Source organism: Ixodes scapularis, unplaced genomic scaffold (genome assembly GCF_016920785.2).
Source record: "Ixodes scapularis isolate PalLabHiFi unplaced genomic scaffold, ASM1692078v2 PGA_scaffold4__175_contigs__length_147842914, whole genome shotgun sequence".
In the NCBI taxonomy this organism is placed as follows: Eukaryota; Metazoa; Arthropoda; class Arachnida; order Ixodida; family Ixodidae; genus Ixodes; species Ixodes scapularis.
In genome coordinates, this window is record NW_024609879.1 from 142,349,754 (window position 1) to 142,374,398 (window position 24,645).

At 50.1% G+C, this 24,645-nt stretch overlaps 2 protein-coding genes across 2 annotated transcripts in view; one reads left to right on the forward strand and one right to left on the reverse strand.

Annotated features, from left to right (window-relative positions):
- The first annotated feature begins 85 nt into the window (after nt 1-85).
- LOC8027422 (metastasis-associated protein MTA3) lies at nt 86-16,145 on the forward strand. Its single transcript, XM_029978360.4, has 11 exons — nt 86-349; nt 592-659; nt 2,007-2,390; nt 2,927-3,331; nt 3,664-3,874; nt 4,957-5,073; nt 5,994-6,088; nt 6,967-7,195; nt 10,273-10,634; nt 12,990-13,084; nt 15,387-16,145. Exons 1-11 carry the CDS (start codon nt 322-324, stop codon nt 15,496-15,498), a joined length of 2,106 nt encoding a protein of 701 aa, XP_029834220.1. The 5' UTR covers nt 86-321; the 3' UTR covers nt 15,499-16,145.
- LOC121047597 overlaps nt 15,861-24,645 on the reverse strand; it is a 37,560-nt gene continuing 28,775 nt past the window's right edge. Inside the window, exons 6-8 of the mRNA XM_042293487.1 lie at nt 20,385-20,578; nt 15,967-16,062; nt 15,861-15,902 (exon numbers count right to left, since the gene is read on the reverse strand). Of these exons, the coding sequence (XP_042149421.1) occupies nt 15,861-15,902; nt 15,967-16,062; nt 20,385-20,578 (332 nt within the window). The remainder of the gene's footprint in view (nt 15,903-15,966; nt 16,063-20,384; nt 20,579-24,645) is intronic.

A 24,645-nucleotide genomic window follows, 5' to 3' on the forward strand; every position in this document is an offset into this window, starting at 1 on the left:
GCTTGAGCCTCTGCTTAAGCTAGCCGGCTCTCAAGCCAACTACTCAACTACTCCTAAAAAAATAGAAAAATAAAAGAGAAGGGAAGGGAAAGAGAACAAATTAAATGAGGGAGAGGAGGCTATTGTTCAAAATGGCGGATTGTTAGCGTTGGTTAGCGGCAGCGGCGTCGGTTGCGACAGCGACACAGCGAGCCGGCACCACTGGGCGAGCTTTGAAGGGGACGCGCGACGCGCGGGTCAGGGGTCGGGCCTCGCTCCCGCTGCTGCCTCGGCCGAAGGCCTCCGCTGTCGACCCAGGGGCTCCGCTGGACCGGCGGCGGCATGGCTGCTAACATGTACCGGGTCGGCGGTACGTACTCCTTCAGTCTTAGGCCTAGCTCCCGTCCAGTTTCTCGCCGTGCTCGGATCCGATCTCGATTGCAACGCCAGGAGGAGGCATGGGACCGCGCATCGTCCCGTAGCCTGTTCCTGGCGGCCTTTGAGCGCCGTGCCTATCGACGAGTGATGATGATGCCCGAGCGCCGAAAACCAGTCCCCGGACGTGGCGGGGGAAGATTCAAGCCGCGGGTTGGGTCGTCTATTTTTTCACAGATTACGTGTTCTTCGAGACGTCGTCCACTGCACCGTACCAGATCCGGAGGATCGAGGAACTGGTCAAGGTCAGTTTTGTTTACCTGCATGGCTCGCACGTGACGTAGTCTGTCTGTGGCGGCGGTGAATATATTTTGCTTATCGAATTCGAACAGTGGGGAGTCATGCTTTCGGTATTGATGTCGCTGGCCTGCCCACCAGTTTTAATAATGATATCGATGGTGACTAAAGCCTTGGTACGGTTATCAATTGTACTGAAGATCTTTCCTATTTTGCTCCTGACAAGATTATCGTTAGCCTAGCCAAATTACTGTATCACCAAGCTTGTAGCTTTCAGGAGTCGGCAAGAAAGTCGTCGTTGGTGAAGCCACTGGTGTAGAGTCGCCTGTCTAGTGAGCAAGTTCGTCTGCTCCTTCGGCGCCAAGCTCTGATTGGTGGACATCATGGAGGAGGCGACATACAGTCTCAAGCCAGCCAAGCGAGAAAACTAGTGAAGTCTGAAGTAGAGGTCGCGGTTGGGGGAAACGCCCCCAACGGTGTCTTTTTTTTTCCAATATTGCCTTTTGGTTTTGTCCGTCTTTGGTCATCATTGGGGGCATGTCCCTCCAAACCGGAGGTCTCCTCTGGCTTCACCTTTGGCGGTGTCATGTCGCCTCCAGAAGCTTCCTACCGCCATGGAGGACATAGAGGGTGGGCACAAAGATTTCTACCTTTGTGTCTATCCTGTGCCCTCCATCGCAGCGAGCGTTTTCGTCTGTTCCTTACGCAGAGGGTGCAGTGCTAGTACCATACTCCGGCATCGTTTGCTAGTTGGAGCAATGGTTGCCTTGCTTTTTCTAGGCTTTCGGTAATTCGTTCTTTCTGTACGAACGAGAACATAATTTTTGAGAAAAGACAGATGAAATGGTTCGAAAGGTATGTACATTGTTTCTGTTGAAAAGCAAATGTAAGATGCGCTACAACGAACTAAGAACTTGTGGCCAAGATGTTATTTCGCACCCACCGAAGTGAATACATTGGTGGCCATTGCGAAGTACCTTGCTGCATTTATTCCTTCTGCAGCATGTACATCACACCGCTGAGTTTGATTTTCTCGGCAGGGAGAAGTGGGAAAGACCGTTGGTATGGCGCGACTAGAGACTGAATGTCCCCCTCTTCCACTAACAGCGGACGCTATCGAATACGATACTCTAGCAACATACAGTGACTCTAGGCGCAACGAGGTCATTTGCAAGTCACGTGTAACATCTGCTGGGGCGACCTTTGTCGCACATGTGATGGCTTCCCCTCATCCTTTTGCATCTCCTCCGTTGTGCGCAAGGAGATTCCTCACGTTTTCGTACCCATCCTACCATGCACGAAGGGGTGCGCTGTGGGCGACTTGCCCATCAAAAACGGTGTCACGTCGGTTGCAGACACCCAACGGGAATGTGGAGGCGAAGGTGATGTGCTACTACCGGCGCCGGGACATCTCTGGATCCCTGGTGACGGACAAACAGCAGAGCGCCTTCGTCGGGGTCCTGGAGGAAGAGCAGGAGCGCGAGGCGGAGCAGCTCACGGAGAAGGAGCGCCACCAGCTGAAGCACCGCGAGCTGTTCCTGTCGCGCCAGGTGGAGACGCTGCCTGCCACCCACATCCGTGGCAAGTGCTCGGTGACGCTGCTCAACGAGACGGAAGCCCTGCTGTCCTACCTCAACAAGGAGGACTCCTTCTTCTACTCCCTCGTCTACGACCCGACACAGAAGAGCCTGCTCGCGGACCGGGGCGAGATCCGCGTGGGCTCCCGCTACCAGGCCGAGGTGAGCGCGGCGCGTTTTACCGTAACGTTTGACTACGTCCACTGACCTCTATGGCCATTTGCTGGATTGCTGACCACCCCTCTGCAAATGTGGCCGTCGGCCATCTTACCACACTCGCTCTTGTGCTGTCAAGCCTAGACAGTTACCATTGTTACCATCTGTAGGTCACGTGACAGCAGATTATAATATCACGCACGTGACCACAGCATTGACAGTGCTTCGGCAGATGTCGTAAGATGGCTGACGGGTGGTCGCAGTTGCACAATGGATCTCGAAGTGGGGTTGCACGATTGAGCAAATAGTCATAGAAATCGGTGGTAACGTCGGACTGTAACCGACACGGAAACGCATGATGCCCGTAGAAAACCACATAAAAGTCTTGAAAAAAAGAGCCTCCAGCAGAATTTATCAAAAAAAAGTAGCACGTTACCAGTAATGCCGTTACTTGTAACGCGTTACCGCCAACACTGGTGCAGACCAAGACCGGAGCGCGAAGCTCAAGTGCCGGTCTCAGAACTTTTCCTCCCTCGCCGCAGATCCAGCCCTGGCTGCCCCCGTCGGAGCGCCGGGACCCTCCGGAGCCCCTGGAGACCCTGGTGTACAGCCCGGACCACGGCCTCGGGGACCGGCAGCTGGACCAGTTCCTGATAGTGTGCCGGTCGGTGGGCACCTTTGCCCGGGCCCTGGACTGCTCCAGCTCGGTGAAGCAGCCCAGCCTGCACATGAGCGCCGCGGCGGCCTCCCGGGACGTCACGCTGCTCCACGCCATGGAGCTGCTGCACCGCACGGGCTACGACCTGGCCCGGGCCGTGGCCAGCCTCGTGCCCCCCGGGGGCCCCGTCCTGTGCCGAGACGAGATGGAGGAGTGGTCTGCCTCCGAGGCAAACCTCTTTGAGGAGGCCCTCGAGAAGTACGGCAAGGACTTCGCCGACATCCGACAGGTGAGCTTTCCCTCTTCGTTTCTTTTATTGCGATGCGCTATGCCGGTGTCTTATTGCAAAGTAGACTAGGAAAGAACTACTATAATATCCCTAGAAATGCCCCCCCCCCCCCCCCCCCCCCCCCCCCCCTTTTCCGGTAGACGACCCGCCCCCCGTTTTTGGCTTGATCTGCCATTCTTTTTTTTTAAACACAGAAAGAAAGCCCACTTTTAGTAATCGTAGTGTTGGGATGCATGGCACCTCTTCCTCTAGATTATTACATTAACCTTCCGGCCTTCGTCTTTACTCCCTGCTTTCCATCTAATGCCACTGTGTTCCGCGTGTCTCCTCAGGACTTCCTGCCCTGGAAGAGCCTGAAGAACATAGTGGAGTACTACTACATGTGGAAGACGACCGACCGCTACGTCCAGCAGAAGCGTGTGAAGGCAGTGGAGGCGGAGAGCAAGCTCAAGCAGGTCTACATCCCCAACTACAACAACAAGGGGGCCCTCGGGGGCCCCGAGAGCGCCGCAGCGGGGGGACGCCCCTGCGAGAGCTGTTACAGTGAGTGCCCTCCGTTGCACTTATCACGTCGTCTCCAATCTTTTTGCCGACGGAAGAAAAGTTAAGATATTATAAAGCATTCAGCATCGTCCTCTGACGTGCCGGAACAAATGCTTCGAGCCATCGGAACAATTTCGTAGAGCTTATAGCCTATCACATGACCTTTGACTGGGTAGAGCTATGCATAGAGCGCTGGTTTGACAAATTTGGCTCTTAATTAACGTCCAATAATGCAGTGGACGTCAAATGGCAAATTTTTCAACCCAGCGTAATCAATACTTCGTTCAACCTCGCAACGTAATGCACGTCGCGAGGTTGAACGAAGTACTGATTACGTTTTACCACCATTGAAATCAAAGCTTTGCAGTCCCAACTAGAAGGCCATCCTAATCATAATGGCAGTCATCGTTGCAAGTGCAGACATGAAGGAATGTGTAAAGACTTCCGAAGTAAAAACAATGCGTAGCAAATTGCTGGGCAATTGTGTTGCACGTGAAACAAGTGGTCTCAGTCCAATTCCTCTTAAATTGGTTGTCTACACTCTGGGCACTCTTCATCGGTTAGTTTAGCGACTGGCTTAAATGTACACTCCATAGTGATTCCTGAAATAGGGATGCTGGTGCTAACCTGGGATTTAATCTGCTGGTGCTCTTCTAGAACCTGAACCGGCCAGTCGGCGTCGAGCTAGGGGGCATGATGTTTTGACCTGGCTCTCCTTACGAGACAAAGTACAATTCACATGATAAGATACATGCTCGTAGTCCTGTGTACTGGAATATTTTTGGGTATGCTATGGGCTACAGCTTGCTAGGTCTGGGCTGCTTTGCGACAACACAACGTGGCGTCCACTATTTATTGTGACCTTGCTCGAGTTTGGACAACACAAAGAGGCGGACGGACTGTTAGGCCGCAGAAACTGCTTTACTCTTTTCTTTCGTAAAGGTTGTACGCAGAGGTTACAAATCAAACCTGAGAAATGAAACTGCAGCTTAGTGTGCATGCACGGATTGTTGAGAATGACCTGCTGGAAAGGTGGCAGTTGTGGACGTAGGTGTGCTTAGCAGCTCTCTCCACCCTTTCAGCGATGAACTCTGCCCAGTGGTATGCGTGGGGACCCGCCCACATGCAGTGCCGCCTGTGCCAGTCCTGCTGGACCTACTGGAAGAAGTTTGGGGGCCTCAAGTACCCGACACGCCTCGGTTAGCCTCCCCCTCCCGTGCATGCTTCCTCGGGGTTTTTTGACGTGAAAGGGTGAAGTGAGATGCACGTGCAAGATGCAGAGGCGTTACAACCGAGAGAGCAATATATATTGTTACCAGCAGAGCAAGGCTCTCTCACTTAGGCCAGCCCTTGCTCCCATTGGCTGGCGTAAGTGATCTCACGACGACACCCAATGGCACTCTCGTTGGGAGTTGAAAGTAAACATGTTCAGCAGAAATGTGCCTGGTTGGGTGAAAATTGGTCCGAAAAATGTAGCTGCAACCGAATCTCGAAAGAAAACGTCTGCTTCCAATTTTCAATCAGAAACCGAGCTCGTTTCAAACAGGTCCGGTTTCCTTTTGAAATTTGGTTGGAGCTGCATTTCTTGTCGGGAGTCGTGGTACGAGTACTATACTTCAACGATTGCACTATGATTCATAGACCCAAATCATACTTTATTTGTTGCGTAAGGACTTATTTTCATTTGTTGCGCACTTTTCATTTCATTTTCGTGTCGCCTGGGAAATTGTTGCCTAGGAGGGCTTTTTATGCGCAAAGGATTTGAGCTTATGCAGTTTAAAAACTCCCGTATTGTCAACCATTTTAGGTTGACGATAAGCTAAACATTTGCAGTGAACTCCTAAATTTTCAGTAAAGCGAAAAAAAAATTGCGCCAAGGACATAAGCCGTCAAATTGTTTCTCGGCACCACTTTTTATGTAAAGAAAGTGGTATCACTTTCCGGCCACGTGACATAACTCATTTGTACACCTTGAACGAAAAATATGCCTGAGCACCCACAGTTCAGCTTACCTTTGTCTGACCCCCCTCACTTTGAAGTAGGAGGATTTTATTGTGTTAAGGGCAGCACAAATGTCTTCTGGTACATTGCCCTGAATGTGTCTTCTGCGTGGATGCAGAGTCTGTGGACCTGATGACTTCATCCGAGCGGTTGGCCCCTGGCACCACGCCTTCCCACCGGCCTCACCGCTGCTCAGTCACCGGATGTGGGAAGGTGGGTGCCGCTTTGCTCCCCGCATGGTCCCCCTTGATTGGCATCGCTTGAGGGTTTTTTGCCCACTCCTGTCCCTATATTGTCGTTGCTTTCAGTTGCTTTGGATATTTCCTACGAAGTGTCTAGCGTTACGTCCGACGTAACCTAAGTTACGTCCAAATCTCCGCCTTCCCTAGGTTCACGGAAGAGAGAGAGGAGGGCAGGGGGGAGGGTTAGGTATACGCGTTTCAGTGCTTTGTCCGAACGTAACGCTAGCCACAGCGTATTTCCTATTGCCTCGAACTGCTTCCAATTTTTAATTTGCTTTCCCTTTCTTCTCATATCCTGTTAATTTTGTTTGCTCTCCTTTTGCGCCAATTCCCTATTGCTTTGTTTTCTATCTTCTTATCACTGCATCGCTTCCTAATTGGACCCTCTGTTTTATATTTCCTTTGCTGAAATTTCTCTATCCTTTGCTTTGCTCTTCATTTGGTCCCACTACCTTGCTTTGCTCCCAATTTATTGCCTTTCCCTTTTCTTCCTATTTCCTTGGGAAATAAAACAGTGCAAAAGCCCCGTTTCAATTCTCGGGTTTTCCTATTTCTTTGCAGTTTTAATTCTTAAACTTTTACCCCTAGATTCTTTTCGATTGCCCCCCATTTGGTCCTCTACTTTATATTTTCTTCCAATTTTTCTGTTGCCCTCTCCTTTCCTCCTCCACTGTCACTTCACATTTCTCCCCGTGTGGTCCCTCCGTCCCATTGCCTTTGTCCCCATATCCCCATTTCTTCGTCCCCACCCATTTCCCTATAATCCTGCAGTGCTCTTTATTTGGCATCGGACATCCCTCGGGAGTCGAAGCCCGTAGAACAAGGCCTTGGGGCGTCTGTCCCGTGCAGGAGTTCAAGCTGAAGGCGCACCTGGCGCGCCACTGCGCCACGGCGCACGGCCTGGCGCTGCGAGCAGGCAGTCCGCGGCCCGTGGTCAAGACCCGGGCCGCCTTCTACCTCTGCACCACCCGGCTGACCAGGGCGGCCCGGCGCCTGTGCGGGCCCCAGGCGCTCCGGCCCCGCCACGCCGCCCGCAACCCCTTCCTGCCGGTCAACCTGGGCGCCATCCGGCTCGAGTGTGAGTGGCCTTCCCTTCGCGGCAGTACTTTAGGGGGGCAACCGGGAAACAATCTGGCAACCCTGCACAAGCCTGGCTTGCGCCACCTAGCTTGGTTTCTAGGCTAGGTGGCACAAGCTACCTCCCGATATGAAGGGTACAGCTGTTAGCATCCATCCATCCATTCGGCCTGCGTTGGTGTTGGTCTCAACTACAGTGCTTGGAACGCATGAACGCATGCCGGAGTGGTCTGTTTATCGCACCATGTGCTCCATTTCATATGTTACTATACAACGCTGTCAAAGCCACTGGAGCAAGCACGTGGCTTCATCTATGGCGGTGGTTCTCAACCACAGTAGTTTCGGATACTCCTCATGGATTGGCAGAAGTGATGAGGGATCCCATCCGTCGCAGGGGAGGGGGCAGTATTGGATGATTGCAACAACAAAAAGGTGAATAAGGAAAACTAAATGCCTGAAAACCACCTTCGAAGCTCCAAAACAAAGAATAATGAACCCCACTCACCCGGCGCGTGCCGTTTAGTTTATTTACCTTCGTTGAATACTCGGCATCAATAACTTTTTTTAAAAAATATGCATTGTTTGGGCTGGCTGATGGTAGAGGACCTTGGGGACCCCAAGAGGGCCTTGAGCGACCCCTAAGGGTCCGAGAACGCGTGCAAACGATCTGCGAGATGAAACCCTGTGCTCGCGCCCGCAGCTTTGACGGTGTTGTATGCCAAATACGAAACGGATCATAGAAAGTGGTCCCTCGATCTTCGCCCGGTGACGAAGTAGAGGCATCATGCCGATGCCGGCTGCGTCTTGGCGGCGGCGGTAAACGGGGCTGTTGGGACGTCGGGCGGGTCGCCCGACGTCCCAACAGCTCGGGAAAGCTTTGACAGCCAGGACTTGGGACACCCCGACGACGGTGACGCTTGCGTTCGCTCGTGCCTTTTTCTGGAACTTCTACGGCCAACTGCCGAGATCTTGACATCCGACGACGCGACGCTGCGGCTTTTGCGACATCAGTTATAATCGCCATTTTGGAGCTGCTTTCGACACACGGGTGAAATAGTGCACTATGGTTGGTGAGAGGCTAAGAATGCGGTGCAAGCTCTGCCTCCAGCACGAAGTGTTGCCAGTGGCAGAAAGTTCTAGGTGGAGGGTGGCGCACACCAAATTCTTAGCCCGTCACCGACCGTAGCAACACTGGTCGGGGAGGCGTTCCAGACACTGTAGTTCTTTGGACGGACCGTGCAAGAACTTACTTTCGGGCAGCCCTAATGGGAATTTGGATGATCGGATAACCTCAGAGAAAGGAATATTTGTGTATAATGGGAGCCTTTGTTATTCGCGACTCCAGCGACCTATAGGGGGCGCCACCACCAAACAAACAGGGTGGCTGAGTCCAGGTCGCGTCGGCTCGGCCGGGCCGCCTGAATGGGTGGCGCATTCAATTTAACAAATTTTCTTTTGTTGAATGCCCAATTTTATGGGTATTTGAACTGAGACAGTTAAGTGTAGCCGGTGCGCATAAACTTGCCGAGCATAGTTTTGTTTTGTCGGTGTTTTTTGTTCTTTTCATGTCAAACTTTCGTTTCGGAGACTTCGATCAAAACCGAAACTATGGGCTCCGAAGAAACGGTAATAGACTCTAATTAGTTTTGATCATCTAAGGAAAGCGGCGAGGGCTACAAAATTGCCCCACCGAGAGTAATTTTTAGCTAACTCGCATGCCTCGACCATGCGACTTATCTGACTGCGAAATTGAGCTTTTGTGCCTGTCCGCGTTTCAAGAAACAGCTCCAGTCGTATGCTCGGTCAAGAACACAAGCTGCAGGAAAATTACGCAAATTAAGCAAGCGCTTCTTGAGCCAAGGAGCATGTCAACTCGCTGGCGCTTCACTAAGCAGCTGATACTCGTATTTCAATTCAGGTTTTAGTAGCAATCGAGAAGTCATTTTGACGAATATGCGGATTATGTATTATATTACGTACTATGGTCCCACTAAAGCAATATTAGTATATTCTTCGGGCTGAAATATGAACTTAGTTGACTAACTATTAGGTGAACTGCTGAATAAAAGTATATTTGACAGACAGAGAGATACTACTTAAACTTAGCCAAATGGTTCTAGCGGGTAGAACGGAGACGAATGCGGACAAACTGAGGAGAGTCTTCATCGGAGATTCACTCAGACCTCTCTGCATTGAACTTGACTTCGAATCCTGAACGGATAAAATGAGTATTTTTTGTGGCCGGTCAACCTGAGCAATGTAGACGTATATTGCTGCTGGCTTCGACAGGGCTTATAATATAAATATTGGATGCGCGATAGATCCTAATGACGTGACAGCTTCTAACTTTGCGAGACACGTCCCCCACCTTTTGAAGGCAAATAATTTCCCTCATTAATCATATGCAGCGAGCAGGTTTTCTGAATCAAGTAATTGCGAAATTAGCCCAACTCCTTCAATGTGGTCTTTTTCGGCGAAAAGCCGCGAAGATGAATAGCCATGCACCGGCCGGCGTTAGTGGCTCAAATTAACTTGAAGCTAATCGAGCACAACCAAACTCAAGGAAAGCAGCTGTCGAACTTTCCCATTCACTTGACTGCAACATTGGTGTTCCCTCCAGTGAAACACTTCGTCTGTCGACCTCAGTCCACTGTTCTACACTCTTATAAAGAAACCACTTATCAGTTACCAAGCAGTCGTCACTTTGAATGTGATTAGAGACAGACGAGAAATCAAAACGTTTTTCCGTGATTCCTCCTCATCCAAAAAATTGAAAGCATGCGACCGTGTGTTATGGAGTAAACGGGCTTTCAAACACGTCATGGAAAGAAACAATCTACTGAGGCTTCACCACACTAATGAACACTCAGGCAAACTTAAGAAATTTTCGGACCTTCGTCAAATTACATTGCTCGCCCCAGCGCCGACAGCACGTGTCCGCGAAAGCCATCAGAGACGCGGCGGGGCGCGGAGCGACCTGGACCGACTGGTTCCCGGTTTTCCCCCTTGGCGGCGTCCGTTTTGCTGGAGTCGCGAATAGAGTGCAGATTTTCCGATTGCGACCGGTGACGGTTGCAGGCCAGGGCAAGCTGGCGGCGGACGGCACGCCCCCTCCCACGGCGCCCCGGCGGCCCCGCGAGCGTGGCACCGTGGTGGACGTGTCCCACCGGCTGGGCACCCCGAACCTGCCCCGGCCAGAGTGGCTGCACCCGACGCCCCGGGAGCAGATCCCGGTGCCCGTGCGCCAGGCCTTCCCTCCGATGCCCCGGAGGGAGGAGTCGGCCCCGGCCCCGCCCCCTCCCCTGGCCCCGCCCCCTCCGATGCAGCGCATGGGGGCTAGCCTGCTGCGCAAGCGGCCCTACGAGGGCTCGGCCAACGGGGCGGACATGGGGCCGAGGCGGCGCCTGCAGCCGCCGCCGCTCAACGGGGGGCGCCCCAAGGTGGGTCCCACCGGTGGCCCTCCCCGAAAGGTGGACCCTTCCTTCCCCCTATCCTGTCTCTGCCTCTTTCGTAGAGGTATGCTCAAACAGTGCCACCTGGAAGACGTGGCTTGCACCTTCCCCCTCTCGCTCCCTTTAAACGTCGCCACTAGTGGATTCACACAGCGATGCCTGTCTTGCGTCGCCGTCGGCGGTACCATTGCTGCGACGCTAGCACGCAGCGACGGCAAGACGGACTTTCGGCACTTTTGCCGCTTGGGACTGGTTGGGGGCCCACTAAGGATGATGTCACGCCGTGTCTTCTGGGTGGCAATAACTCGCCTTCCTGTCCCCCTTCCCCCTAAAAAGAAAACATTTTTTCAATGGCTTGGTAGGATTGGTATGTCACCGCATAAACTTTCTGACATAAAAAATAATTTTCTTGGCGCGATGCGGTTGTGTTTTGTTAATGCGGACCAAAAGTCTCATCTTTGGGGATGACCCAAAGCTGGAGTTGAAAGTTTGCAGAGCGCGCTGATTGGACGTCGGCGACGAAACGCAAAGTCATCGTCGTGACTGTCCAATCGGTGCACTGCGTCAACTGTGGCCCCAACTTTGTGTTTGACGAGTTCAGGGCCCCAGACCCCTTTGAACCCGTTTGCTGTTGCTCTGCTTCGTCCAAATCCACACGCAGATGATGTTACAAGCGCGAGCTCCTGGCCTTCAGCATCCTGCCCTTAACGTGCGCTCGTGCACTGCGAGCACTGTTCAAGGACACATGCTGGTGCTCGTAGCATCGGCTGCGTATGGACATGGGCTGAAACGAAGTATATAGCTGCCGTTGTTGTGTGCTTTTCTGGAGTTTTGGAGTCGCTTCATTTGTACAGTGGAGAAAACAGCGCCTCCATATAATGTATTTAAGTTACCTCCTCCCTCTTGGCTGTACTTCCACTGTTTACCTAGATCACAGTCCACGCACAGGGTCCACACGTGTAAAAACAGACCAGCCAGCTCTCGCTCGCAATTGCGGCCGGCCAGAAACTGCGCGTATGTAACACACAACAGCAATGAGCGCACCCTAATAGGCTTTTATGGAAAGGTGCATTGCAAGCCTGCAGCCCGCGTTTGCCCACCTTGAGGCCCCGCGCAGAAAACTTGGGAACATAAAATAGGCTAGAGAGCAGTGAGACATATGACAGAGCAACGCACGAGCTGAAAGCTATTTCTCCCTCTTTGTTTATATTTACCTCTTTGCAAGTCGGTTCCATCACGTGTCACACTGTCGGGCAGTTTTGCTTTATATATTGTGTGTAATTTTTGTGTAATTTATTGAAAGATGTTTAAAATAAAATGGTGATTGAAACTACCGTTCAGATGAAGTTATCTGCTTGCCCCATTTCGTTGACTGTTGAAAACCAGGGCAAATGTGGCCTCTATCTTGGCATTCTCAAAACACTTATGATGCTCCCAACTTGTTCCAAGACCTTGTTTTTGCTGCTCCCAGCCTGCTCCCAACTGCAGTTTTTCCTGCTCCCAAGATTGCTCCGATGTTGCTTTGCCCAGTTCCATCCCTGTATTACTGGTTCAGCTGTGTCTGTCAGTGTGCTAAACTGATTTGCGAGCAAATCAAGAATCATAAAAAAAAAAAAAGAAAAAAAGAACCAAATCTATTTTAAGTTTTTTGTTTTTCAGTCGCGCAACTTCTACAACTTGTAGAAGTTGCACGACTGGGGGTGTTGACTGCTGGCGGATGCCACCCGTAGGCTTGCGTGGCTTAGGTGGGCATCCCAATTTAGTTTTCAGTCTTTAAACGTCTCGGCTTTTAATTTAATGCACGTTTCTGAATTGGCTACTACCATTTTTTTGTGTTCACTCTTTTTCGCACGAGTTGAAACATGGCGACTGCAGTGTGCAAATAGCCCTTGGACACTTCCCGTCTGGTTTCGCAGGACCTGCGACATCATATCTACGCTCTTTTGGGAGATGGTTGCTTGTAGCACCGTCGGACCTAATTCATTCTTATGGTGGAGGAATAATGCTTAAAAAAGCAGAAAATGTATGCGAAGCAGTATAGTGGGCCAGGGCAAGCCAAGACGTGACGCCACCGAGTTTATTGGCAAGCAAAAAAGGGGCGAATAAAGGATTTTGGTGTGCATTGGGGCTGGGTCTGTTCAAGAAGGAGGCTAGTAGACAGAGTCGTGGCTTGAGCCAAACGTTTCCGGAGGCTCTTGCGAAGACGCGAGGTGCGTCGAAAAACTAAGCCGGGGTCTCGGGGTGCCGTACCAAAAACACTCTGCCCGTTTTGGACCAGAGTGGGACGTAATCTCGAGCGGGGCCACGCGTTCCACGTGCATGGTTCGTCCCTTGCATGCGCAGGTGGCCACCATCACGCGTCTGGGCGGCCGCAAGCAGATGATCTCGTGGGTGGACGCGCCGGACGACCTCTTCTTCCTGGCCACGGAGGCCACCAGGTGAGGACCGTCGGGTCGGCTCCCCGCCAAGGTCGGCACGATGCGTGCGTCGTGCCGGTGTAATTGCCACCGCATGATGTCTGGAGTGGAAATCTTGTGCTGGGGGCAGCTCCACCCAGCTCTTCTCGCATCGTCAGTGGCAGTGTGATCTACTTATGACAATACCGCATGGAACGGTTCACCGCCTATACAATCAGTTTCTAGAGAACCGTGTGTTTTTCCGTTGGGTCTACGTAAAAATAAACGGCACATGGCGACTGAGTACAGTAGGCCTTCCGGCTACAACGATCACAAGCTCACCGATCAAAAGATATTTTAAAAAATCGCGCAGAAAACGAAATGCGCTAAAAATTGAGCAGTCGCGTTAATTCACAGTACGGTCACGGCGATAGTTGCGACGAGTCACTGGACGGTCCTTGGGTCTCGGCGTCGCATACCACACACCGTGGGGTGAGTGAACAAATGCATTCTGAACAAAATAGACATCTGACCTGTAGCAGACGACGGAGAACAGGAAAGCACACGTGAAGATGTCGTTAAAACTCTGTACCCCATTTCGCGCGCGCTGGCCGGCGTTCGGCATGCACTCTCCGCTGTTCCGGATTGACACCGCCATCTTGTTATCGGCTTTTCTTCTTTTTAGAGAATGTGCGGATGGTTATTGGGTATTATAAAATTCTCGTTAATGAAGTGGCGTAGTTCGGTAATGACACCGCCGCTTCGCACGCCACGGACCCAGCTTCGATTCCCGCAGGTGGCAGACGATCTTCGAAGATTTGGCAACATCGACGACGCATGCCCTACGTTGGCAACATCAACGACGGACGTCATTTTCGGTGGTGGCAAGAGCCCGTAACAACTATCGCTGTAAAAGAACCGACGAACGCGAGTTAATGCGGTGCGCTGCCTGAAGCCGACCTATACCACCGTCGTCGGCGTCGGTTGTCATATTTTTAAGATGGTTCCCGGCAAAATGCATGCAGTGAAACCGTAAGTTTCGGCAGTGTTGTTGTAGACGAAACAAGGCATGTCGAAACGTTCGCGTCCATGTTTAAAGAAGCCTGGAGCCTCGTCCATATCTATGAGCTCTTCCCGCCTGCCACCTGTGCCGCCTTGTGGCAACGTCGCAGCCCCACAATCTCAATTGTTGCTGCCGCCAAGGGAACATCAGCGTCATCTGTGCCATCATCGATGATCGTCCGTCTCCAATTTACGTTCAAGGTGTTTTCCTCGCAATCCAGTTACTGGTTGGTTTCGGACATGCAATAAGACTGTGGGAGGCACATTTGTAGCAGCCGGATGCGTGGCACGTCAGAATCGCAATCGAAGCAACGATTTCCCGCTTTTGTTGCACAATTTATCAAGCACTTGTTCATATAAACTACTATATAAAGAAAATGTTTATTTTAAAGCTGGTATTTATTTATTTATTTATTTATTACATGTACCCTCAGGGCCTTTGGCATTGAAGAGGGGCGTACGATACTGATCGCATCGTACGATGCGATCAGTATGTTGCATTGCCGACTAACTTGCTTCATCTTGCAACATAGGGCATTACTTCGGGCACTTTTCGAGACCACTACTATGGCGACTATAAGGGAAGGTGTGCCAAGCAGCAAATCGATAGAGTGCCACTTGTTCATGACGCCAGTGGCACCGGCTAGAGAAGAGGCGTACGATACTGATCGCATCGTACAATGCGATCAGTATGTTGCATTGCCGACTAACTTGCTTCATCTTGCAACATGGGGCATTACTTTGGGCACTTTTCGAGACCACTACTATGGCGACTATAAGGGAAGGTGTGCCAAGCAGCAAATCGATAGCGTGCCACTTGTTCATGACGCTGGTGGCACCGGTACCCTGCGCCTGGCGCCATCGCATGAGTTACAATGGCACCAAGCGTAGAAGCGTGTCCTGCATGAGCACGCGGAGTACGAGACGCTCTCGTGCCCTGTGACGTTTCACGTTACGCCTTTTCGAGCAGAAATGCGGCGGTATCCTGGATACAGCGCCACTCTTTTGCCACGAAGCGGCGGCACGCAGAACTATGCTTAAACGCGGAGTGTTCGGTACACCTATCCCAATTGCCACCGTACCAGTGCAGATACAACGGTAATGGTTTTATAACGATTGAATTTTTTAATTTTGTCATCGTCTTTATAAGTGGACTGCACGGTAGTCGTAACAAGGGTTCCTTCCATCCCAGGATAGATTTGAGAGCATTCTCGCCGCATTTATTAAGCCGAAGGGCGCAGTTCGCGCGACCGAGACCGACGAGAGACGACTCCGTTTGCAGGCGCCTGCGGCGACAGCTGAGCACCCCCGAGCTGCGCCGCTGGGCCCGGCGTCCGTGCCGCGCCCGCCACCCGGCCGCGGCCATGGCCGACCCCATCGTCATCCTCGACTGAGCTCCTCCCGGCCACAGGGGCGCCGCACCACGGGGCACCCGAAGGACCGGCCGAAGGCGCCGCACGACTCCAGCACCAGGTTGACCCTGCGTCCCGAGACTGCGTCAGACTCCGCTCCGCGACGCGCTCTGCTTCGCAACGTGGTGCCTGGGGCACGTTTCCGACCGGAGCTTTTACCCCACCCGGAAAAGTGGATCCTCAGTTTCCGCCTGGGACACCGGGTCACACCGTCGCCCGTCGCAATTTTGGCAATGTCGCGGCGGCAACGGCGGTGGGTCGCTTCCTCGGACGCGTGGGCGGGACGGGACGCTAAACGATCCGGTCGGCGACGCGTTTCGGGCACTGCTGCGACGGCGGCGGACTCACCGGAGGTGCGGCCGGGGGCGGTTTCCCGAACACTGGCCCTGCGTCGCGATCCGCAATCCGGAGTTAAGTTGCGCGCGTGGGGCCGGAAAGAATTTGTCTCACCGTGGCGAAGGCGAGGAAGAAGAGCTGCTCCGCAGAGGCAGACGGCAGGGCCGCCAGCCTCGGCCCCGGACGCCGCTTCGACCGCTCGGCGTACACCTGGGAAGGGGAATCTCTTGCATTGTGTGTGTTCTCTTTTTTTTTGGCATAAACTTGAGGAAAGTTTTTCTATGTCCCACTGACATGCTCGTTTTTGCACGTCAAATGTTCTGTTTTCCTGGGGTGACAAAGGTGTTTTCTTTTTTTGTCTCGAAGCATTTCTGCCAGCTTGAGATGCCTTTGTCTCTGCAAGCGTCGCTGACTTGGTCGGCATATTTTGAGCTTCTATTGGGGAAGAAATTTAACCGCCACACCCCAAGCGGCTAACTTTAGAACTACATCCACGGGGAACAATGAGGACAGCGACCTGGCGCTGGGCTGAAATAGCGAACACTGCATCGGCGTTGGCTGGGGCTGGTGTTCTCCCCGTCGCCCGAAGAGGGGCTCTGTCCTGTCGGCACGAAGGCCGAAGTGGGTCGAGCTCGCATCCTCCGACAACTGCTTTCAACGAAGATCTGGCTGGTAGCATCTCGGCGACGACGCTACGTTTGTCGTGGACGCTACTTCACGCCGTGCCCTGCGCGTCTCGTGTCGCGGAAACCCTGAGCTCCAGGGAAAACCGAGCTGAACAGAGCGTCCCCTCTAGTTAGTTTCCAAAAGGACGAGAACAGCGGGGCATCTCTTTCAATTCCAGGCCTCCAGCACGTGCCTGTTGCCTTCCATCATGCTTCCATCACGCCAAAGCATCGCCGAAGGTAAGAAGATCGTGCTAGATGTGGGTTGACCAAAGGACCTGCCATCTGTTCTCATGCTGTCCTTGTTCGTCGGTGCATTGTCAAATTGCTCATATGCGCATTCATAATACATTAGCTGCTACGGGCAGTCACCTTACCAACGTGAAACTAGAAAAAGAAAGTGCATATTTTGTACATGTACCGTAAAGGTCCGAAAGAATTCCCACCCAAAAGAAAGGTATAGATGGAGAAACATAGGTATAGGACAAACCCACACCACCTAGATGAGAAAGCCTTAAGTGCTGAATTCTCCTGCGTCACTAAATAATACCATCGTAGGTCACAGATTGGACACGATCTACGGCGTTCGGCCGGAACACGTGTATGTAAATGTACTACCTAAGAGCTTGCTAGCGTCTGTTCGCCTATCATCTAATGTCTCGGGAAAGCGATAACTAGTCTACAAAATTAAAAGAACATTTGGCATATTTTTGCATGTTTTGGGTGTTTGCTTTTGCTGAGACCGTTTCCACGCTCCTCATTCGTTCCGTAAAAGTAACAAAGCGATAATTGAATTGTCTCATCTGTAAACTTTATTGTAAATGACGTATGAGTCAAATACACAAGCTGGCACACGCACAGCAAGCCGGCGAGAGGACAATGAGAACAATATCCTGCTGAGTGATGCAAACTCGAAACTGTTGTGGTAGAACGCATCCAGGCAATTGACTTGCGAGGAAAACCTTCCATTTGAGTAGCGGAACATATTTAGGTTTGCTAAACAGGAAAACATTTGTATTTCCTGATAATGGAAACTGTAATCGGTAAGTGTTAGGCTTTGTTTCATACCATACTATTTCCTCTTAAATGCTTATGGAACTTGTGATTTGCATTGTGCATTAGGCACGTTTTGTTATTATGAGGCTTAAGTTGTGCTTCCTTTGTTGAGTATGCCTTATATTGGAAATTCTAAGAGGAACCAACCCACTACCAGGACTCTTCTCAATGGCTGTCATTTAGATAATCTGGAATTAGCCGTTTCCTTTTGATGCGGTGGGCTGGATATTATGTTTGGAAATGGTTTTGGGACGGCACGTGGAGGTGATTTTTCGTTGTGCTAGTTTTGTATATTGAAAAACAGGTTTGCACCCAAGTTTGACCTGGATGACCACACAGCTCCAAGATTTACTTATACCACTACAAAACTCAACTTTTTTGGCTTCTGAGCTGCTCCAAAGCAGAACTTTTACTGCTCCAAAGCTGCTCCAAAGGGGCATAATTGCTGCTCCCAGACCTGCTTCAAAAGGCTGAAGCTTACTTCCACCCCTGCACTATGTGTACAACAAAAATGTTGAAATTCACTTCTTTTTTTTGTTGATGATGAGCTTCTCTCTAGTACCAGTTCCAGCTGCATTAAAAGGTGCAAGTTTTGTATTTGCAATTTCCCACTTCATTTCTGAGCTTCAAATGCAAGATGTTTTCGTATAAAAGCGCTGTGCGAAGGCACGGGTGCAAAAGTGGAGACCCGCACTATGCTGCTTTGTCACGAGCAGTCGTGCGTGAGGAACACCTTTTCTAAAGTTGCACTTGCCAACACAATGATCCGAAATGCCAATTAGGAAAGAATGATCCCTAGTAAATTTTTTAACACTTTGAATGGTCTCTAGTGGTTTCAGTGAACTGCTTCTTTGAGGCTGAATTCAGCACACATACTGTGTGCGCAGTGATGCAATTGCTGCGCCAAAATGCTTACCCTGCTGCATCTTATCAGAATGTGAGGAATTTGCATCAGCATTGCAGCAAAGCTTTATTTCACTTTAATACTTCTGAATATATAGTAGCTCAGCCTTGGCTTCCCTGCCAGATCGTTATGATATCCTTATGCTACTTTCGGAACATTTTAGTGTCTCCTCAAATAACATACTATTTTACTGCATTTCGTATCAAAGACTGATAGTACTTGGGATTTTTACAATAATTCTCATGTTCAAGGTCTGTTCCGAAACGTTAAATTTCGTTGAGTGTGCTTCTCGCCGCGCATTGGTATACTGCAGAGAAGCGACAGCTGCGAAGGAGGCATTGCAATTTTGCATGTGTTGCTTCGCCGCGGCACACCCGCACGCTAAGGGGAAAGCACTCGTCCAGAGAGAGTGACAAACATAATTTCTGAATACGGCTTAGGCTTGTATATGCGATGGACTGCAATTTCCTGGCGGTACCCTTCGGTATTGCACTTCGGTACTTCGGTACTGCAAGATTTATGTGCACTCTTCCAGTTTTTTCTTCCCGTTGAGCCTTGTTTTTTTTTGTTTTTTTCCTCTATGATAAATGAGCTTTAGTTTGGGGTTTTTCAGTTGTCCCTGATTTTAATCGAACCGGCTCGGGGATTAATTTTCAAGGTTCATCGGTATTTACTGAGAACACAGAATCCTATCTGTATGTCTGGAATGGCCGATAGTTAGCGATATTACATGCCAAGTGTGTTTTCAAAAAAGTAGTTGGACCACAATTTTCAGTTTAGTCAGGTTTCAAATTGGCGCATTGGAGCTGCAACAAGACATTTGGGGTGAAAGATAAGCTTGCACTGCTAATGCGAAATCATGGGCTCACTCAGTTTGTCTGCACCTCCTGCACCGGTGCAAAAAAGTGTATGGCAGTGTTCTTCTGGTATGTATATTGAGATACAGTTGGAAGTACACTGTTCTACACTTCTCTGCCCAATGCAGAAGGTGCATGTAAATCGAACAAGCCTTATTCAGTTCCATATTTGCATCGGTTATCTGTCTGGGTCCACTTATCTATGCTATTCTATTCTGCATGGCTCAACCACTGACCTGCAGTATGCTTTAGAGAATCAAATAAATAAGCCTTAAAATGGTTGACATTCTGCAACTTAAGCATTTTGCACAACATTTCTTTCTGTACGTTCAGCTTGCATCAAGCACACGCATTTGACTTGCCTGCAAACAGCAAGCTAACTACACCGTCGACTTTTATTAAGGCCATTATGCTTCGGCTCGCAACTTGGGGCAATTTTGATAGGGCCCTTTTTGCCCTGGACCGTTTTGTTTGCATTCTCGCCATGCTCGCAATCCTGCAACAAACGCTATAACAAGATATGGCGTGACTCAATTTAGCCCTTTTTATTTTTATTAAATACCAGAATAAATTGTACTGGACCTTTTTTGGGAAGTTGCGCGTTCGAGAGGTCCTGGTGTGAAAATGCGTGAGCACGGGCTGAAGTGAGGGCAGACACTCCTTTGACCCAAGAAGCAAGATCCTGCTGGCTCTATTCAGTGACTTATAAGCTCCCCTTCCCCTTCCCCCCCCCTCCACAAAGTCCCTTTTGTGGCTTGTATTGTGCCCCCAAATTCTGTCAAAGGCACTTTTCCCCCTCCTTCCTAATCCGCCCTCTGTTCCGTCGGAATCCTCGAACCCCATTTTCTACCAGGTGGCGCCAGTTATTTCTCAAAACATAATCATCTGGGGCCCACCGTTTCGAGGCCTACTTGCTCTTTTCACTTTGGGCTTTGAGCATCCCTGAACCAGACAAATTTCTGCCATATGTGCCCTTTCAGGTCGGAACAAGTTCTGCAGGAATATTACGCTTCCCGCGTACCTCATCTGTCTGTGCATGCCGAGACGTACCGTATGGGCAACTTGGAGGGCTACCCGGTCGAGCAGGACGTCCCTGACCTCCTGGGGCTGCGTCCCCCGTCCCTCAGTAGAGTAGCTTGAGGCGGCGTAGCGACGGCCAAAGCACCGCTCGATCCACTCAAGCTTGGTGTAGGTGCCGCGCTCCCACCAGAAGCGCAGCGCACCAGTTGCGTCGTGGAATGCGCCTGCTCGAAGGACGTAGCGTAAAATGCTCGACGACGAGTTGGCAGGCACATGATGTGTTTCTGTGGCAATCGTCACGACTCGTGGTGGACATTGCAGTTTAAAAGCGCAGCTCTTAGACGCCTGTTTCCGGCTTGAGCAGCGTCGCCGTCGGCGTAAATGCGCGTTGCGTTATGGAACGTTTCTGGAAATGACGTCAAGAGTGACCACTCGTAACCGCATGTTGCAATATGAGACGTTTCCCCATGATGACTTCACGAAGGTCAAAACCTTCACGTGACCTTCACTCGTGAAGGTTACAGCTTTCACGAATGACGTCACGAGGGAGGAGAATGAGAGGAGGGGCATACCCTCCTCTCTGTATTATCCCCTCCTCCTCCTCAAGAGCTGCATTCTAATTCGGCATTACAGGGAGTTGTTCGGCATTACAGAAAGAATGTCATTTTTTTTTTTTTCCGCGGTTATAGCAGGTTATTTTATTCCAAATTCTGTCATTTCTTATGTGATGGTGCGCATGTCTTGGATTTCTTTCGATAAACTGGCCGAATGCCGGCGTTCGCATTTGAGCAGTTAGTAGATACCACCCTGGTAGAGACAAAGCCAGCTAGCTTTGCATCGGCCCAATAATTAGCACACAATAAAACAAAACCACTAATTAGTGTGGTGGTAGAATGTCGAGCTCAAAATCATGGGGTCACGGGTTCGATTGTTTTTAATACTTGTCCTCTGGCAACAATGTGGCGAGAAACTGCGGGCACCTTTGGCATGAGTTTTAGTAGTGACAGGTCTGGAGTAATTGTGTTTAAAGACGAAAAGAGGGAACCCCTGTGGATGCAAGACATTGTAATAGAGCAGGTAAGAAAATGCAAATATCTGGGAGTCTGGCTCAATGAGGGGAGAAAATACCTAGAAAAATCGTAGAGAAAAAAAAATTAATCTATTATGAAGCTTAAGGTACTATTGAACTATAATAGATCTGAAGTGGCCAGAGGTACGGAAAGGAGTGATGGTACCAGGGCTATCTTTTGGCAACGGGGTACCGTGCATGAAATCGGAGGTCCAATTGGGATTAGAAATTGGACAGAGAAGCGTAGACAGATTGGCACTGGGAGCAGATAAAAAGGCACCAAATGATGCAGTACAGGGGGACATGAGTTTGTTTTTTTGATGGCAGAGAGTTTGGAACGAAGGTTGGCCGAAATGGATGATACGTGGAGGGTACGGAAGGTATTCAAGTATTTATGCCGGAACACAAAATGGACAAATGGAACCTGAAAGCTTACATTTAAATACCAACACACTAGTGACGGAGCTGAGCAGAGTACTCCAGTGGAAAAGGGAGTGAAAGAGGCAGATAAAAAAAAAAAAAAATGTGGGAGGTAAGAATGCATGAAATACCTGCTCTAACAATGAGCACATTACAAAAACGGGACATAAGAAAGGATAATGTGTTTGACGATTCATTGGGAAGTTCTTTACTGTTCGAGGCGAGAACGGGAGTTTTGAGGACGAGGACGTATCGGGCTAAATTTCAGGAGACAGACAGATTGTGTGCCGCCTGCCATAATGAGAGTGAGACACTGGAGCACTTGGTTTTGAAGTGCACGGGGCTTCGCCCTGCCCTTCCTGAAGGGGTAACGAATTTGGCCATTGCCTTGGGTTTTGCTGGCGACGATGGAAGGACGGATGGGAAAAGGATTACAGTCACAAAGAGGCGATTAGAAGATTGGTGAAAATTATGTAGGGAAAATTGAATGATGCACACGCAACTAGCACAGCTGGGGACAGGCAGGACAGAGGAAAATTGGGGACTCCCTCTCGCGTAGCTCTGGCCCAAAGTCTCAACCCTGTCTCCCAGTGAATCCGGTGCTGAGGTAACGCAGACAAGCGTTAAACGCTTGTTGGCGTTTACCGTAAAAACGCTCAATTTCGACACATTTCTAGGTTTCGATTTCTTATCGGAGCGCATCCTTGCGCCAGCGGTCCTGCTCCCCATTGGCTGAGACGCGCCACACACTTGCGTCCAACTTCCTTCCATGCTACGACTCGCAGCCTACGAGTGAGGCGAGGGGTTGCTTCGCGCTACGACCACCGGGGGTACAGGACCGCGGGCGCAAAGATGCGCTCCGATAAGAAAGCGAAGCCTAAAAACGCGTCCAAATTGAGCGCTTTTTTAGCACACCGTAAAACCTCGCGTTCTATCCTTCTAAAAAGAGTTGATTTCGTGGTTTTCGATGACGCTGGGCAAGTTTCGTATTGGAACCATGCCTGTTTTATTCATTAAAAGTTAACGAATTTTAATGAATTAGCAGACTGATCATTACGATTAGCCCCCTATTCTATGTCCCCCTGGCCGTATAACTGAATTTATTGCATTAAAGTTGGGGAAAGGGAAAGAACGAAAAATTGCCACTAGGAAGAGCAGAGACAAAAAATGCCCTCCCCCTCTCACCACGTGCCTCGTCTGCTCCGCCGAGTGGGCTGCACCTAACATCCGGCTGGCGTTCAAACTCGGTTTAAAATCGCGTCATGTTGGAAATTTCAAGCGCAGATGCGCGGATTTTGATATGCAAGTTATCGTGTAATGCTAGGCTGAATAAAAAGACTAACTGAGTCTAATCGCAATGTTTCCTGTGTGCGAATAAAAAAAAAAGGAAAAACTGTCAGAGTGGTTGGTTGTTCCGGCGAAAAGTAAATCCGGTTGCTGTAGCTATTTTACTATATGAAGGTTGTACTGGTGTAGGCCTTTAGCGACACTGAGTGGAAGTCTGGAATAATAAATAAAAACGCGCTCTCCTGGCGCAATAGACGCGAAGCAGTGGTTGAGTTGCCAGTTGATTCCACTGCTATTGAAGTAACAGAACAAAGATACGCTAGTTGATTATTTGCTGAAATAAAACAACAGAGCGCTAAAGGCTGATTTCGGAGTAGCCATAAATATTCTAAGAACGCGAATTACTTCATAACGGCAGCCGCGAGCGAGAGTTCGATGTTCGGTACAGCCCGCCGGTACAGCCCAAGGATGGGGAACAGCAACCTCCCGGTTGGGGGTTGCTGTTCCCCATCATGGTTTCATTAGTATGGTTTCAATTAGAAACTTGCTGAGCATCACCGAAAAACACTAAATCAGTAAATTTCAGAACGATAGAAGGCACGCGCGGCATTTTAGCACTGACACATCAAAATCGTATTTTTTTTTATTATCCGAAACGGTCGAAAACGATGCCGGGACATTACCCTCAAAATTTGAAATTTGGGAATTCAGTATTCGTGAAGTAAAAAAACAATTTCCAAATGCCGAATTCGAAGTTCCCGCGCGATCGGCGCCGGTGCCTTGACGTCAAAAATTGCGGAGACCTGAGAGTCCCCTTTCCTGTCACCACTCCCTGCTGTTGCCATGGCGACCCAAAGCGAGGAGGAAAGGAGCGAGCGCCGGCTAGCGCCGGCGTTGCGGCGGACCGGTTTTGAGCGGTGTCGCCTGTTTTCCGTTGGAGGATACAAATCCAGGAGACGGCACCACAACGAACTCCCGATTTTTGGTATTTCAAAAAGAAGGGCCGTAGTGCGTTCGCAATTACGTTAAAAAACATGCTTTAGGATTGCCGTCATTAAATGTTATAAAGATGCCGCCTACAAAGCTTCTAAATTTCCTGATTTTTGACGTCACCGATCAAAAGAAGCGAGGAGGCGAGAGGCGGGAAAATCAAACGCCAAAAATAAAAAGGCGCGCGTGCGCGCGAGAAAATTTTTTTTCGCGATGCGTTTTTTTTTTGCGTGTCTATGGCTGCAACTTGCATCGTTTTAGACAATAAAAATAAATACGACCTTTGGGGTGTCAGTGCCCCTTTAAGCTTCGGTTTCTAATCGGAGCGCTCGTGCCTTCTATCGTTCTACAATTTACTGATTTAGTGTTTTTTGGTGATGCTCAGCAATTTTCTTCATTGAAACAAAGTATTAGTCGGCTGATGAAGTAAAATTTGTTTTAAAACTTTTTAATTCATGCAAGTAGACATATAGTTCCAATTAGAAATTTGGTGAGCATCATCGAAAACCACTAAATCAACTTTTT